The following is a 17,070-nucleotide window of genomic DNA, read 5'->3' on the forward strand; positions in this document are numbered from 1 at the left end:
AATTTGTTTCTTTGTTCTTATTTTATTACTGCTGTTTCCTTGTCCTGAATAATTGCATACATTTTAAGAACTTAAAACATTGTTTACCTAATTACTGTAACAAATTATTAGTTTTGGTATCGAGAATTGTCAAATTTCACTGGTGCACATGTACCGATTACTGAAATTTTGGTATTGTGACAACACTGCCTACAACACATGATAGATCTTACTACAATGACATTATGAAAAAGTAGATCTCATACCACAGAAGTGTAAGCACCCCTGGTGTAGGACAATCTAAGATCTAACAAGCACAGACATACATACCTGGATGGGATTAGATTTCTCAGAGACCAAGTACATATGTGAAACAAATTTACCTCACCTTTAGGAAAAACTGGTCTCATTAGGATAGGGTTTGTGACATAAATCAAATAAAATCAAACTGGTTTTTAAACATTTCTACCCAAGTTACCTCCTTGCAAAAGTCAAATATGGAAACGTCTGTGGCAAATACAGTCAGTACATGCTTAAGTTTTGAAGTTTAGAAAATAAACACAAAGAAAACCCATTTGTATAAATTTGTAAAAACTATAAAAATTTTGGTCTGTTTTGTTCCAGTTTCAGTCCCTCTGATAGTTTAAGCACATATTGAGAGTGGCCGGTATGTTATTGACCGTTTTTTTTAAAGCAGGGTCACTGACCGTCCGGACATATACTCGTGTGCTTATATTACCTTACCGGTCTCATGAAACAAAACACTTCCCTGGTCATCATCAGTATTATCGAAACTCCTCACTTAGCAATTATCAGCTCTCTCAACGCTCTGTACCACTCTGTGCTCCATGTTGAACTCTACGACTAGAAGAATCCAATATTTGGCCTTTACTGATCTCGAGGTACGGTTTTTATTTTTACTGTAATTGTTTCAACTTGATTTTCTTCATCAGTAGTCATATCCTTAACAAGTATCTTTGTCTTGTTTGTTTTCAAACATAACTTAAAAATCTGCCAGTGCTACAAGACCATAAAGAAGTCTTAAAATCTTACAGTTTTGTTTAACAGGTAAATGTATCTTGTAAGAATATTTGTGTATTTTTAGTGGAAAACAAGATAAAGATACTGCTTAAGAATATGACTTTATGCAGTGTTCAAAGTTTTTTTTTCTCCGTGCAAAATGCTATAATGACTTGTATAATGCATGCAGAGGTGTGCAGTAATGCACTACATTTACTCCGTTACATTTACTGAGTAACTTTAAAAAAAATTACTTTTAGAGCAGGTTTAAAAGTGGGTACTTTTTACTCTCACTCAAGTACATTTCTAATGAAAAAAAAAATTACTTTTACTTCGTTACAATGGGTGGCATTCCTGTCGTTACATTACTGGGTTTAATTTTAATAAATGTGTAATTTATTGAGAGATTATTGAATGGGACTTTTACGACAATGGAAGTTCACACAGCTGTGCGCGCTGTCATAGACTGTCACTCAAGCCGAGTCCATTACTGCTGCAGCATCATGCTCTTCAAAGTGAAACACTTTATTCGTCATGCAATGCCTTCATTTAACACCAAGTCAAGCAGATATTTCAAGATTAAAATTGCAGCTCCAATTTAAGGCAGCACACTGAGGTAAGTCGTGGCTCTAATGATAACGTGGCTTTTCTGTGACATGGTGATGGTCATTTTCAGGGTGATTCTATTTTTAAATCTGCAGCAATATATCAGTGTGCTTTGTCCCGTGTCCCGCATATCATGAGTAGTATTTATGCATTTACCCCATGCCCTCGTGGGGATACTGGAAACTATTGCAGCTACTTCGGGCTGATTAACTTTTTAAAGGCTTTTTGCTCTGCCGAATGTGTAATTGATAACTGGAGCGCAAACAGACAGCATTTCTGCACATGGTGCCCTGTGCAGGCTGCGTACTCTGCGTTTAGAGAGCGGCCGTACTGTGTACAGAACTAATGATCCAAATTCTTTCGACACTGAAAACTGTAACTACACTAAACTAACAACTAAAAGCTATGAAATAGTGAAAGTAGGCATTAATAAAATGTGATCTTGCTTTGGTTTATATTTCAGCATTAAATATAATGTCCCTATGGGACTTTTCACCATAATAATTACTAGAAAGGTTTCCAAACCTCTCTTATTGACAATTTCATCCAGATCTGACAAGAGCCCTTAAAGGGATAGCTCACCCAAAAATGTAAATTCTCTCATCATTTACTCATCCTCATGCCATCACAGATGTATATGACTTTCTTTCATCTGCTGAACACAAATTAAGATTTTTAGAAGAATCTCTCAGCTCTTTTGATCCATATAATGCAAGTGAATGGGTGACAACATTTCAAAGCTAAAAAAAAATCCCTTAAGTCACATAAGTTAGTAGCCATATCACCCTGTAGCTCAAGACTGGTTGCCCACTAAAGCTAAGCAGGGTTGAGCCTGGCCAGTACCTGGATGGGAGACCTCCTGGGGAAAATGAAGTTTGTTGCTGCAAGAGGTGTTAGTGAGGCCAGCAGGGGGTGCTCACCCTGCAGTCTGTGTGGGTCCTAATGTCCCAGTATAGTGATGGGGACACTATCCTGTAAAAAGGCAAAGTGCTTCAGATGAGATGTTAAACTGAGGTCCTGACTCTCTGTGGTCATTAAAAATCCCAGGGCACTTCTTGTAAAGAGTAGGGGTGTAACCCTGGTGTCCTGGCCAAATTCCCCTATTGGCCCTTCCCAGTCATGGCCTCCTAATAATCCCCATCCATTAATTGGCTCTAGAATTCTGTTCTCTCCTCTCCACCAATAGCTGGTGTTTGGTGAGTGCACTATGGCTGCCGTCGCATCATCCAGGTGGATGCTGCTCACTGGTGGTGGTTGAGGAGAAACCCCTGTTCACTGTGTAAAATGCTTTGTGTGTAGTGTCAGAAAAGTGCTATATAAATGTAACATTCATTCATTCATAAAAGTAATCCATAAGACTCCAGTGGTTAAATCAATTTCTTCAGAAGCGATGTGGTGGGTGTGGATGAGAAACAGATCATGTTCACATTCTTCTTCTTGTGCTTTTGGTGATTCTTCTCTGCATATTGCCCCCTGCTGGGCTGAGAGAAGAACTTCTAGCAAAAAATGACTTAAATATTGATCTGTTTCTCACTCAAACCTATCATATCACTTCTGAAGATATGGATTTAACTACAGGAGTCGTATGGATTACTTTTATGATTCCTTTATGTGCTTTTTGGAGCATCACAATTTTGGCACCCATTAACTTGTATTGTACTGACCTACAGAACTGAAATATTTTTCAAAAAATCATAATTTGTGTTCTGCAGAAGAAAGGAAGTCATACATATCTGGGATGGCATGAGGGTGAGTAAAATATGAGAGAATTTTCATTTTTGGGTGAACTATCCCTTTAAAGTGACAGCTCAGCCATAATTTAATATTCCATCATCATTTCCCAACCCTTATGTTGTTCCAAACTCATGTGACCCTTTATATTATGTGGAACACAAAAGATGTTAGACAGAATGTTAGGGACTGACAGTCTCGGTCATCATTCACTTTCAAAAAATAGAGAAGAAAAAAAACATTCACTGAAAGTATATAGTGACTCAGCAAACATTCTATCTAATATCTTCTTATGTTGCATGGAAGAAAGAAAGTCATATGTGTTTGGAACAACATGATGATGAATGATGACAGAATTTCCATTAATAATAATAATAAAAATAATAATTTTGAAATACATGTTAAATGTGTATTATGTAATGAAATGTAGGGAGTTAACGTCCATTATGTCATTTGTGAAGTTTACAAGTTACTCAGTTCTTGAGCACTCTTTTAATTGGATACTTTCTTACTCTTACTCAAGTAATTATTTATGTTAGCACTTTTACTTCAACTTGAGTAATTATTCTTTTTAAGTAATTGTACTTTTACTTGACAGTTTTTGGCTACTATACCCACCTCTGAATGCATGTATTAATTTACCAAACTGGCAACCAAGAAACATATCCTCACCCAGGTGAAGGAAAATTTTTGTAAGAGTTCATCATTTGTATGGGAAAGTGTGCTAAATGCACCAGCAATCTCCTGTTTCCACTTGGGCCAACATCTTGCTGTTCTTTCCCAACTGTGAGGTGTGGAGGACCCAGGAAATCACAGAAAAGATCTGGTTCCCGGTGTCATTGGAGGAGGAATATTGGTGGGTTTTAAGCAGGCCCACACAGAATCTGCACCCACAGAACTCTGCATATTTCCACCAAATTTGACACATCAGTCTCAAAGTTCTACCCATCCTTTGTCTCTTGCATGTTCATTCCTTAAAGATTTTGGCTAATTTAATAATTTTTTGAGCCAGTTGTCCTGAACTGGTTTTGGTTCAAGACCCAGAATTTAATTGGACATCAAGGTGACCCAACACAGAAGTAAATAAAAATATCCTTGGTCAACCATTGAAATGATTACAGTTTTCATGGATAAGTGCATGTCACGCAACCTGTCCATAATGGAATCTTGCTAATTTGTCAAGCTTCTACCAAAAGAGCGCAACCATCTGGTTCTGGAAGTAAAATTCCAATTAATTTTTTTCATTCTTTTTTAACAATAACTTATCAACCTTTAAAAACAGATTTACCATGAGCTCTGAGTTTGTTAATCAATGGGGTATGCTTCTGTTGAAGCCATCAATCCATGTTCTTTCGACTTTGGTTTAAAAAAAATCACTTTTAATAGCAGAATTCCTGGTAAAGAACTACACTACACATGATCCAAAATAAAAAGATCCACCAATCAGAGAACTTTTCAGAATATTTTGCAATATACTTTATATATATTGGTTCTACACTTAGAATCACAATTCTAAATAAATAGTTTTATTTATTTTTATCATTTTTATGTGATTATGTCATTTGCAGTGCTTCATGGGATTGTATTTCATACGGTAAGTATACAGTCTTGTACCTTTTGTCCAATTTTCAGTACTTTTGAAATACTTAAATACTACATCAGAGCTGGTTGGTCTGGTTCATTGCTTAGAACGCTTTAATGAAGACTTTTACGAAAAGCCTCTGGAAAAAAAGTAATGGGAAAAATACTTCTGGATTAAGGGTTGCTGAAAAAGGGGACGGGCACTGTTGCGCTCTATTGACAGATGAATTTGCGTTGTTTTTGATTAGACGCACAGCCTTTGACATCAACAACAAAATATATAGAAACCATTTTCTCCTACCATTTATATTTTGATAAGCATATTTTTTTCTATCTTAACTACACAATTAAATAGTATTTTATTGCTTGCTTTTGCTGTCCACAACCCAACATGCATTACCTGCGACCTATCAGATCAAAACCACTGCTTTCAGCTACCAATAAGAATGTAGAAAACTCTCTGTTTTAACACATTTAACCATGTTTAAGTAAATGGATATTCCACCTGGGCCTGGCTTGAAGCTTTGAGAGTGTGTGTATGATAGAAAAGTTTCCATCCATTTTCTCCATTGTGAGCATGTGTGTGATTTGCGTTCTTCATGTGCATGTGTTAGGTGTCTACCTGCTTTCATGATGCGAGCAGCAGGGTTGGATGGGAGCTGATGTGCAAAGATGTGGGGTGAGTACAAGAGTGTAGATTGGCTTGAACTTTGGGGGGGTTAAAGTGTGAAGAATTTACATGTTTCCATTGATCATGGTATAAATATTGGGGGGGTTGTATTTGCTTGTTTTTAATATTGGGGGGGGGGGGGTTACCTCCCCCATCCCCCCTGGAATCTACGCCCCTGGGTGAGTAATCACTCTCTGCATGAGTGCACACGCCCAAAGTTCAGCTGTGCAATGAGCTATTGGAGGGACATTTCCTTTTCATAGGCTATATTTCATAAATAAACAAAAGCAATGTATATCATGGATTTACACATATTTTTAATTATTGTAGCATTAAAAACAGTTAATCAAAGTATGTGGACATGTTGAGATGCAGGTACATAGTATGCACAGTATAATACATTATGTCTGACATGCAGAGAGAAAAGAAATTAGGCATATACAGTATGCTTGCTCTTGAGTCGCCTAAATATTAATAATTAAATATTCTGGAATACCTTGAAGCTCTACACTTAAATAAATCATCAGATTATTAATATTAACTTCTCACTTGACCAAAAGAAAATGGATGCCATTATAAAGCTTAGAAGCTGGACTTTACAATGCATATAGGCAATATGACCAACTCTTCACAAGTAATTTGTAATTTGCTGACAAATTAAACTGTTCTGTTTTCATGACAGTGAAATACAATGATTAATTGTACACCATACTGTCAAATACATGGTCAAAACACCATGCAGATCAGAAAGGTCTCGAGTAGAATACAACAACAATGAAAGGAATACAACAAGCATATTGTTTAACTCACAGACAAAAAGAAAAAAAAAATAGAAAGAACAGAGTCATTAACAGATGTTGCTTTTTGTCAAGTTTTCACTTGTAACTTCATTAAACATAAACAGAATATAAAAACAGCAGATACCCCCAACTAAAACCAGGTCATATACAAAGTTATATGATGCATATATGTTAAAATAATCTTAAAGAAAATGCGAAGCTATCTTTATATCTTCCTGGGAGAGCGTCTCTGGTTACAAAGTGAACCAATCATGGGTTTTGTTGTGTATGTAGGTGCCACGCATAGTTACATTTTTGGATAGGTGCGTGTCAGACTACAGCGTAGGTTTGACGCAGAAGTATAAATCGGCTTTAAGCCACTAGCTTCAAAGTTTTAAGTATTTTTACTGATGTATTTATGTGAATGTGTGCATGTGTGTTTCTGTGTTTTAGATGATGCTGTCTATGCTGATGTCTGTATTGGGTGCAGCTGGAGCGTTGTACTGTATGATCGTCTCCACCGTTGGCTTGCAGGATGGTCCTCTGTGTGATACAGGAGATGGGAACTTTACCTACCCCTTCTTAAACCGGACTTCAGAGTAACAATCATTCATGCCCTCTTTAAAAACATGAAAATTGGGGGCTCGTCCAGGATAAGAAATCCAGGACCTGTAGCACCCAAGCACTATATATGACATATTTAAAGACATATATATGTATACACGTATATTAAACGAGTAAAGCTCATTCTATGAATGAATAATTGATATAAAAATGTGTCAGAATTTAGAGTCCGAACTAACCATTTAATGCAGGGTAAGGAATTAACCAGGGCTCAGGGCAAAAATTACACTGATATTCAAAATGTGAATTTATAGTGAGTTTTGTAAAATCTGATGTTTTTCTTAAATTTCATTTCTATTCCAGGCCTTGTTTATAATTGTAATCAATCAGTTTATAATTAATTGATTAAATTGAAGCATTTCACATAAAATAAGTTTTTTTAAATAGCTATAAAAAAATTAAAAAATGGTAACACTTTACATTCCCTTTGTTAAGACTTTGTAAAGGGGTTCATTAATGACTAATACGACATTTGCAGATGCTTAATAAATCATTAATATGCGGTCATAAAAACATGCATAAAAAGGGTGACTTTCATTCAATACTGGCCAAATAGTGAACCATTTTACCTCAAATGTTGTAAATGCTTAATAACACTAATATAGCATTTAAAAAATCCTATGAAAATTAACCTTAATGTAAATTGAACACATTTAAGAAACCTGTACAAAAAGTTCAGTATGGTTTAATAGTCATCAGGCATCATTATATGATACATGCTGTGAATGAGCATGAATATCTGAAGTGTTTTAGCAAAGGACTTTAGGTAACTAGGACTAGATAAAACCATTCTTTTGACATCAACATGACAAGAAAAGTGACAACACAAGTGAGTCAAGAATTACAGTCATGAAAAAAAAAACACAAAGCGGACTGTAGCAAAATGTCATAATCCCTCCTTTTTAGCTCATTATAATAATCTTTTTTTTTTCTTGCTGCATTGTGAAATAAAGCATGAATTAGAGCAGTTTATTTTTTTGATTAACACAATTATAATTAAGTATATTTATTTACATGTAATTATTTAAACATGTAAGTGAAAGTGCTCACTAATTGGCAAGTATTGCGTGAAAGCCATCCATTTTATTCTTGTTGTTATAACTGCATTTATAATGCATTTGTAAATGACTTATTAGTCATTTATTAATCTAAAACCCTTTTAAAAGAAAGGGAACATTAATTTATTTAATTTTAATGAAAAAAATATGCCTTATAAAGATAAATGTCCCAGAAAATCAACTCCAGGGGTCATAGTTTTAATAATAGAAATCTATAAAACCTAAAGTTTCACCTTATAAATTTAGAGGTGTTTAAGGATATTTTGAGGATTTTTTTTTTTCTCTGTTCAGAGAGAGTTACCTGTTTTATCAAACAATATGGGTCGAATGTAAGATACCACAGAATGTGGTGCTGTGGAACGTGGTTCTGTTTTCAATTTTGCTGAGCATTGGTACCATGGAGGCCGTGCTGCTACTGGCACAAGTAGTAAACAGACTGATCGGATGTCTGCTTGGAACATGCATGAACAAGAATCAGGTATGTCATCATGTTAACACTATACTTATACCTTGTTTGTATGTGACCTACAGATTACTAAAAGGGCAGCATACAAATGTGTTACCTCTAAGTTAACTAGGCATGCATAGCACCAAGTTAACCAACATCAAGATAATGGGTTGATCAAATGACAACATGTCCAGATCACATTTCACCCCAAAATCAATGACAAAAAAATTGACCCACTTTATATTTGGGTACTTTAACTACTATGTATTGAAGAATTTGATAGAATATACTTATGAAGTACATGCATTTAATACATCTGTAATTGAACTGTAAACCTTACCCCTAAACCTAAACCTAACAAACCAAAGTCTGTCTAGCAAGTCAGTCCACTGGCACCATCTTTGGAACACTCTCGGGAGGTTATTTCCAGTCATGACAGTGCAGCTCCTATTTACTTTAATGGGGGAACATAGAAATCTCAAAAACGACTGGTCAAGATTACAGTCAAAGAACATATTTCAAATCAGCAGTAAAATCTGATAAAGCTGGTGTCACATATTCCCCGTTTTTGTATTGACTTTTATGTTGAAATTCTTGTTAGTTTTTAGTCCTTTTGTAGTTTCATTTTATGATTGGTTTTCCCCTGATTGTTTTCCCCAGGTGTTCCTCGTTCCCTTGTTTGCCCTTGTGTATTTAAGCCCTTGTTTTCCACTGGTTTCTTGGTCAGTCTTTACATGTGTTGTCATGTTCTGTGCCTGGTATCCCGTGTTTTTGTTTAATTTAATACTGAGTTACTTTGTTCATCTTTTGTTTTTCTTTGAAGCCGCATTTAGGTCCTCATTCCTCATCTGCCTCGTCACAGAAAGACTGACCTAAAAATGGATCTAGTGGCCATCAGAATTCTGCTCCTTCAGCAAGGGGACCGTCCAGCTGAGGATCACGTCCATGAGTTTCTAGAGCTGGTAAATATAGTGCGTTATCCAGACTGCTCTCTGGTGGTTTTCTTCCGGGCCGGTCTGAATAGTGCACTGAGGGAACTGATGCCTCCGGCTGATCCTCACTGGACGCTCGGCGAATATGTGGAGAAGGCTCTGGAACTTTGCGGTTCCATTTATACAGTGGATTATGGTGGGAATCCTGGGTGAAAACCCACGTCTTCGGCTCCTTTGTCGAAGCCTTCCATGGCCCCTGTCTCGAAGCCTTCCACGGCCCCTGTCTCCAAGTTGTATGATCTACCACTGATGTCGGTGCCTAGGTCCATGAAGACCGTACCTCATAAATTGTCTGTGCCCATGCCTGCCATGGTCAATGAGCCAATGCCCACACCTGCCACAGCCAACGAGTTGCCAACCTTGTCCGTCCCAGAGCCAGCGTTGCCAGCCTCTTCCGTCCCAGAGCCAGTGTTGCCAACTTCGGCCATCCAGAGGAAGAGGAAGAGAAGAAAAGTTTCGGTTCCCAAGTCTCTTCCTGGGTACACGACCACAGAGGTCATTCCCAAGTCTCTGCCCATGCCCATGACCACAGAGGTCGTTCCTGAGTCTCTGCCCATGCCCACGACCACAGAGGTCGTTCCTGAGTCTCTGCCCATGTTCACGACCATGGAGATCATTCCCGAGTCTCCTCCCATGCCCATGACCACAGAGGTTGTTCCTGAGTCTTTGCCCATGTTCACGACTACGGAGGTCGTTCCAGAGTCTCCGCCCATGCCCACGACTACAGAGGTCGTTCCCGAGTCTCCGCTCATGCCCACAACCACAGAGGTCATTTCCCAGTTTCTGCCCATGTTCTCAACCACGGAGGTCGTTCCCGAGTCTCCTCCCATGCCCACGACCACAGAGGTCATTCCCGAGTCTCCTCCCATGCCCACAACCACAGAGTTCATTCCTGAGTCTCTGCCCATGCCCACGACTACAGAGGTCGTTCCCGAGTCTCTTCCCATGTTCACGACCATGGAGGTCGTTTCCCATTCATCCAGGACTCTTTGTCTCGCGCCTCCCACGGCTCCGCCTTCCACGGCTTCGCCCCTCGAGCCTGCCACGGCTCCGCCCCCAGAGACTATTTCCCCAGCGGCTCCACCCGCTCCCCCAGAGACTATTTCCCCAGCGGCTCCGCCCGTTCCCCCAGAGACTATTCCTCCAGCGGCTCCGCCCGCTACCCCAGAGACTATTCCTCCAGCGGCTCTGCCCGCTCCCCCAGAGATGACTCCTACAGCAGCTCTGCCGCCTGACCCAGTCCCTGGTCTCCTGGCCATCCGCCTGATCTGCCTTGATCTCCCTGGTCTCCTGGCCGTCCGCCTGATCTGCTCTGGTCTCCCTGGTCTCTTGGCCATCCGCCTGATCTGCCCTGGTCTCCCTGGTCTTTTGGCCGTCTGCCTGATCTGCCCTGATCTCCCTGGTCTCCTGGCCATCCGCCTGATCTGCCCTTGTCTCCCTGGTCTCTTGGCCATCCGCCTGATCTGCTCTGGTCTCCTTGGTCTTCTGGCCATCCGCCTGATCTGCTCTGGTCTCCCTGGTCTCCTGGCCATCTGCCTGATCTGCTCTGGTCTCCTGGCCGTCCGCCTGATCAGCTCTGGTCTCCCTGGTGCCCTGGCCATCCACCTGATCTGCTCTGGTCTCCCTGGCCTCCTGGCCGCCCGCCTGATCTGCTCTGGTCTACTTGGTCCTCCTAGCCTGCAGCGTCGCTCTGGCTCTCCATTGCTCTGGCTCCACCTTGGTTTCAAGCCTCCCTGACTTTGCCTTGTTCCTCTGCTCCCCTTGCCCCTTGTGCCCCTTTGAACTGCCTGTTTACCCCTTGTGCCCCCTTGAACTAACTGTTTTCCTCCACACTCCATGGACAATTTGTTTTTGTTTTTTGGAGCGTCTGGAATCTGCTCCTTAAAGGGGGGGCTCTGTCACATATTCCCTGTTTTTGTATTTACTTTTATGTTGACATTTCTGTTTAGTTCCTGTTTCTTGTTAGTTTGTAGTCCTTTTGTAGTTTCTTTTTATGATCGGTTTCCCCCTGATTGTTTTCCCCAGGTGTTCCTTGTTCCCTTGTTTGCCCTTGTGTATTTAAGCCCTTGTTTTCCCCTGGTTTCTTGGTCAGTCTTTACATGTGTTGTCATGTTCTGTGCCTGGTTTCCCGTGTTTTTGTTTCGTTTAATTCTGAGTTACTTTGTTCATCTTTTGTTTTTCATTAAAGCCGCATTTAGATCCTCATTCCTCATCTGCCTCATCACAGCTGGTATCTTAAATTGTGCTTCTTTACCACAGATTATACAAATATATATATATTTCCTGGTGGCATTGATAAACCTTGAAATAGTTTCGCCGGGGGCTCAGGACACAATGGTTTTTCCATCATAATTGCTGGTGGTCATATAAGATTCTAAGGTGTGTAAATATGTAAAATATTTTGTAATATTGTGGTTCAGTAATTCTGTAGCAGATAGCTTGCCAAATGGAAGCGAACTGAAAAACACACAGAACAAGAAATGTTTAAATGTTTAATAGATGGTAATATACTATTATGTGTAACAAATTATTTAGAAGTCATTAAATGTTGTATTTACAAAGTTGTATTGACATACACTGTACATCATAAAATAATTTTGATTTTTACTCAGGCAGTGAATATAGTACTCATTAAATGTCCTATGAGCCAATGGAATCACTATGACGTCAGATGCGGACTCTATTTTATGGGCAGACACAATTCATCATGACACCAGCTTGTATAGCTATGCACATGCGCGTTCTCGAGATGATTAACAGGCGATGTCTGTATCTAAAAGATGACTGGCTCTTCCTTTCTTCATCCATTGACCGTTGGGCGCTAGAGCTTCTTAGTTGGGCATTCCAATTTCTCCCATTCATTTTAATAGAAGTGGCCCATCTCTGCTAAATAGTCTCTGCCCATTCTGTATCGGATCTTGCCTGGCTGTCCGCGTTGCTTTTCTGAGCATACTCCAATGACCCTGAGTGCAGATGGACGCGTTTGACGCATGCATACTATAACTGCTTTATGATACTCTTTAGTAGGATCAATGGCCGGCGCAAGTGCAGACAATGTGCACAGACGATGACCCTGTCCACAGGTTGAGAAAATCTGGGCACCGAATGACGAATTTTACTTCATGCATACTGTGTGCAGAGCTTCAGCAATGTGGACAACCGAAGTACTGTATACTCACGCCTTAACCCCTAACCCTACTTCTAAACCTACCCATACCTCAACCTTAGTAGAAGCAAATGTGAATCTTGAGAGAATTTTGAAGAACAGAATGTAGTTAAACAATAAATACTGTAGATTGTCTTGTATTGTAATTTTGGTACATAGTAGTTAAAGACACCTAACATGAAGTGGGACCAAAATAATTATAAGACATTTTATTTTGCATGAAGAAAATTTGGCTTTTCTTTTTAAGACCACATAAGATTTTTTGCATAGTGTGTCCAGATGTTTTACTTTTGTGTTATTTTTGTACAGTTACATTTATTATTCTCAATGTTATTATAGTAATAATTATAATTATAAAATTAATTATAGTAAAGAAATAAATTAAAAACAAATTCTGTAACATTTTTCTATTAAATCTAATGGAGCTGGGGGTTGGATGGGGCACTTAATTGTCATTAATATAATGTCACAATACCTACAATTGAACAGTATTTGTTCCTATGATTTTTTGGTCCCTTTATTTTGGGGTGAAATATTAACAGGACTTACTGTATTTTCTGATAGGTTTTTTTAAGATTCACTCTAAGTACAAAGAACAAATAAACACACAAATGGCTCATTGTTGCTTCTGTTTCAGCAAGCACAGATGGCATGAATACCAACTGGCACACTCCAGTATGCCGGACCTGCTCAATAATCTGAGCTGCCCACTCCATGAACACAACAAATACACGTTTTTTTTGTTTGTTTTTTTTTTTCATTTGAGTTTCACTACACTAGAGTTCTGAGTATCATTTACAGCTTTTTGTCTTCTATGAGTGGAGCCTTTCTTTGTGGTAATGAAACTATAGAAGGTTAAAATAACATGACATTCTAAATATAGTAATAAACATCTCTCAAGGAAATCAAGTTTTTGGCACTGAATGGCTGTATGTGTTCTGACAGACTACATCTCCTCACCCGCACAAACAAGGACTTTTCAACCTCTGCTGCCTTGTGCTTCACAGAAACCTGGCTGAGTGAAGCCATTCCGGACAGCGTGTTACATCTGCTGGGCTTCCAGCTGTTCAGAGCAGATCGCATCGCGGAGTTAACAGGGAAAACGAGAGGCGGTGGAACATGCTTTTACATCAATGAAAGTTGGTGTACAGATGTAACAACGTTAAAGAGGATGTGCTGTCCTAATTTGGAAGCGCTCTTTATTAACTGTAAGCCTTTCTACTCGCCACAGGATTTTTCCTCGTTTATTCTGGTGAGTATGTATATCGCGCCAAACGCGTGTTTGAATGCGGCGCTGCAACAGCTGGCTGATCAAATCACAGACATGGAACAACAATACCCGGGCTCAGTTATTATTATTTTTGGGGATTTTAACAAAGCAAATCTCACACATGAACTGCCCAAATACAAACAGCACATCACATGCCCCACCAGAGACAGGAACATACTGGATCATTGATACACAACAATAAAGGATGTATATCGCTCAGTCCCTAGAGCTGCTTTGGGACTCTCTGATCACTGTCTGGTTCATCTTCTTCCAACCTACAGGCAGAAATTAAAATCAACCAAGCCAGTAGTAAGGACTGTAAAGAGATGGACCAGTGAAGCAGAGCGGGAACTACAAACCTGCTTCGATTGCATGGATTGGAGTGTTTTTGAGGCTGCAGCCACAGACCTGGATGAGCTCACAGATACTGTTACATCATATATCAGTTTCTGTGAGGATATGTGCATTCCTACTAGGACTTATTTAAAGTTCAACAATGACAAACCGTGGTTTATAGCAGAGCTCAGGCAGCTTCGTCAGGCCAAAGAGGATGCTTAAAGGGGTGGGGATAAAGTCTTGTACAATCAGGCCAGGAACACACTGAACAAGGAAATCAGAGTGGCTAAAAGAAGATACTCTGAGAACGACCCTGCATCAGTGTGGAGTGGCATGAAACAACTCACAAATTACAGGACTCCTACCCCCAACCCTGTGGTGGACCAACAACTGGCTGATGACCTGAATGTGTTCTACTGCAGATTTGAAAGGCCCAATCTCACACCCTACACCCACTCTGACCTTCACTTCACACAAACACCAACACCTCCTGCAGACCAGGGGCATATGCAAGGATCCTTTTTGTGGACTTCAGTTCCGCTTTCAACACCATCATCCCAGCTATACTCCAGAATAAATTACACCAACTCTCTGTTCCCATGTCTATCTGTCGGTGGATTACCAGCTTTCTGACGGACAGGCAGCAGCTTGTGAGACAGGGGAAACTCACTTCCAGCACCTGTACAATCAGCACTGGTGCCCCCCAGGGATGTGTGCTCTCCACACTATTCTTCGCCAAGGACCCCTCTGTCAAGCTCCTGAAGTTTGCAGACGACATCACTGTCATCAGCCTCATCCAAGATGACGATGAGTCTGCATACAGAAGGGAGGTTGAACAGCTGTCTCTCTGGTGCAGTCAAAACAACCTTGAGCTGAACACGCTCAAAATGGTGGAGATGATTGTGGACTTTAGGAGGAACACCCCAACACTGACCCCCCTCACCATTCTAAACAACACTATGGCAGCAGTGGAGTCATTCAGGTTCCTCGGCACTACCATATCACAGGACCTGAAGTGGGACACCCACATTGACTCCATTGTGAAAAAGGCCCAGCAGAGGTTGTATTTCCTTTGCCAGCTGAGGAAGTTCAACCTGCCACAGGCACTGCTGATACAATTCTACTCAGCGGTCATTGAGTCTGTCCTCTGCACTTCAATAACTGTCTGGTTTGGTTCAGCTATGAAATCAGACATCAGAAGACTACAAAGGACAATTTGGACTGCTGAGAGGATTATTGGTTGCCCCCTGCCCCCCCTTCAAGAACTGTAAACTTCCAAAGTGAGGAAAAAGGCTGGAAAAATCACTCTGGACCCCACTCACCCTGCCCACCTTTTTGAACTGTTGCCTTCTGGCCGACGCTTCAGAGCTCTGAGCACCAGAACCATCAGGCACAGGAACAGTTTTTTCCCTCAGGCTATCCATCTCATGAACAATTAAACTGCCCCATTGAGCAATAACTATGTGCAATACACATCCAACCTTTTTTGCCATTTCATTCCTCTGAAAAAAAAAAAAAAAAAAAAAAAAAACATTTGCACTGTACATAAGAGATAACAGATTTGTATTAGACTGCACTACATGTGTGTATGTATGTATGTGTGTGTCTGTGTGTATGTACGTATGTGTATAACAATTTTTTTTTTATTATTATTATCTATGTCTTGCTGCTGTTTTTGTATTGTTTTTGTATTGTTGTACACTGGAAGCTCCTGTCACCAAGACAAATTCCTTGTATGTGTAAGCATACTTGGCAATAAAGCTAATTCTGATTCTGATTCTGAAATATTACAGTTCTGATATATTTGTGTAGAAGTATGACTTTTAAAACTATTTTCTATTATTTTAGAAATGTCAATTAACTGCTTTAGATAGTGTTTTAGAAGTGTTTCCCTATTTCTGTAAATTGTTTAGAATCAAATTATACAACCCCAATTTCCAAAAAGCTGGGACAGTATGAAAAATGCTAATAGAAACAAGTAGTGATTTGTAAATTATATTCACCCTTTGCTAAACTGAAAGCACTACAACAACACATTATATTATGTTTTACCTTGTGAATTTATTTTTTATTTTATTTTATTTTTTTATGTACAGTAATTTCAAATCATTTGATTGCAACATGCTCCAAAAAAGTTGAGACAGGGGCAATTTAAGAATAAAAACAATTTGACGAGTTGAAATAACAAGGCAATATGAAACAGGAGATGTTAAACAGGTGAGGAAATTGTGTCATAAAACTGTATACTCTATAAGGGGCATCCAAAAACAGCCTAGACCTACAAGAGCAAGGATTGTTCAAGACATGTCAATTTGCCAAGAGATGCTTCAGAAAATAACCCAGCACTTTGAGAACAATGTTCCCCATTGACAAATTGGATTTTGGGCATTTCACCATCTTCAGTGCACAATATAGTTGAAAGATTCAAGGAATGTGGTCAGATTTCGGTGCGTAAAGGGCAAGACGAAAACCACTTCTGAATGAGCGTGATCTCTGATCCCTCAGACATCACTGTCTTAAAAAACATCATTCATCTGTAATGGAAATCATGAACATGGGCTTGGGATTACTTTAGTAAACCTTTGTTAGTCAACACCACTCGCCACTGCATCCACAGATGCAAGTTAAGACTTTACTATGCAAAGCAGAAGCTATACATCAACACTGTCCAGAAGCACTGCCAACTTCTCTGGGCTCGGTCTCATCTTAGATGAAAAGTAGAACAGTGGGACCGTGTTTTTTGGTCAGACAAGTCCACATTTCATAACGCTTTTGAAAAACACAGCCATCGTGTTCTCCGGGCCAAAGAG

The 17,070-nt window shown here is 39.7% G+C and overlaps 1 protein-coding gene across 5 annotated transcripts; it reads left to right on the top strand.

Annotated features, from left to right (window-relative positions):
- Positions 1-751: 751 nt before the first annotated feature.
- On the top strand, positions 752-16,037 carry LOC127429803 (calphotin-like). Of its 5 annotated transcripts, none has more exons than XM_051679030.1 (7): positions 758-881; positions 4,013-4,192; positions 4,905-4,930; positions 5,532-5,596; positions 6,820-6,965; positions 8,340-8,526; positions 9,320-16,037. In XM_051679030.1, exon 7 carries the CDS (start codon positions 9,678-9,680, stop codon positions 11,223-11,225), a length of 1,548 nt encoding a protein of 515 aa, XP_051534990.1. In that variant the 5' UTR covers positions 758-881; positions 4,013-4,192; positions 4,905-4,930; positions 5,532-5,596; positions 6,820-6,965; positions 8,340-8,526; positions 9,320-9,677; the 3' UTR covers positions 11,226-16,037. The 5 variants fall into 5 exon arrangements, with proteins under 5 accessions (XP_051534991.1, XP_051534990.1, XP_051534989.1 ...); XM_051679029.1 differs by having other exon boundaries at positions 4,128-4,192; XM_051679034.1 differs by lacking the exon at positions 4,905-4,930 and having other exon boundaries at positions 4,128-4,192.
- Positions 16,038-17,070: the final 1,033 nt, after the last annotated feature.

Source organism: Myxocyprinus asiaticus, chromosome 39, assembly GCF_019703515.2.
Source record: "Myxocyprinus asiaticus isolate MX2 ecotype Aquarium Trade chromosome 39, UBuf_Myxa_2, whole genome shotgun sequence".
Taxonomy (NCBI): Eukaryota; Metazoa; Chordata; class Actinopteri; order Cypriniformes; family Catostomidae; genus Myxocyprinus; species Myxocyprinus asiaticus.

Excerpts from the sequence above, each read along its gene's own strand:
- LOC127429803 (XM_051679031.1), top strand. The coding sequence starts at position 9,678 with ATGGCCCCTGTCTCGAAGCCTTCCACGGCCCCTGTCTCCAAGTTGTAT.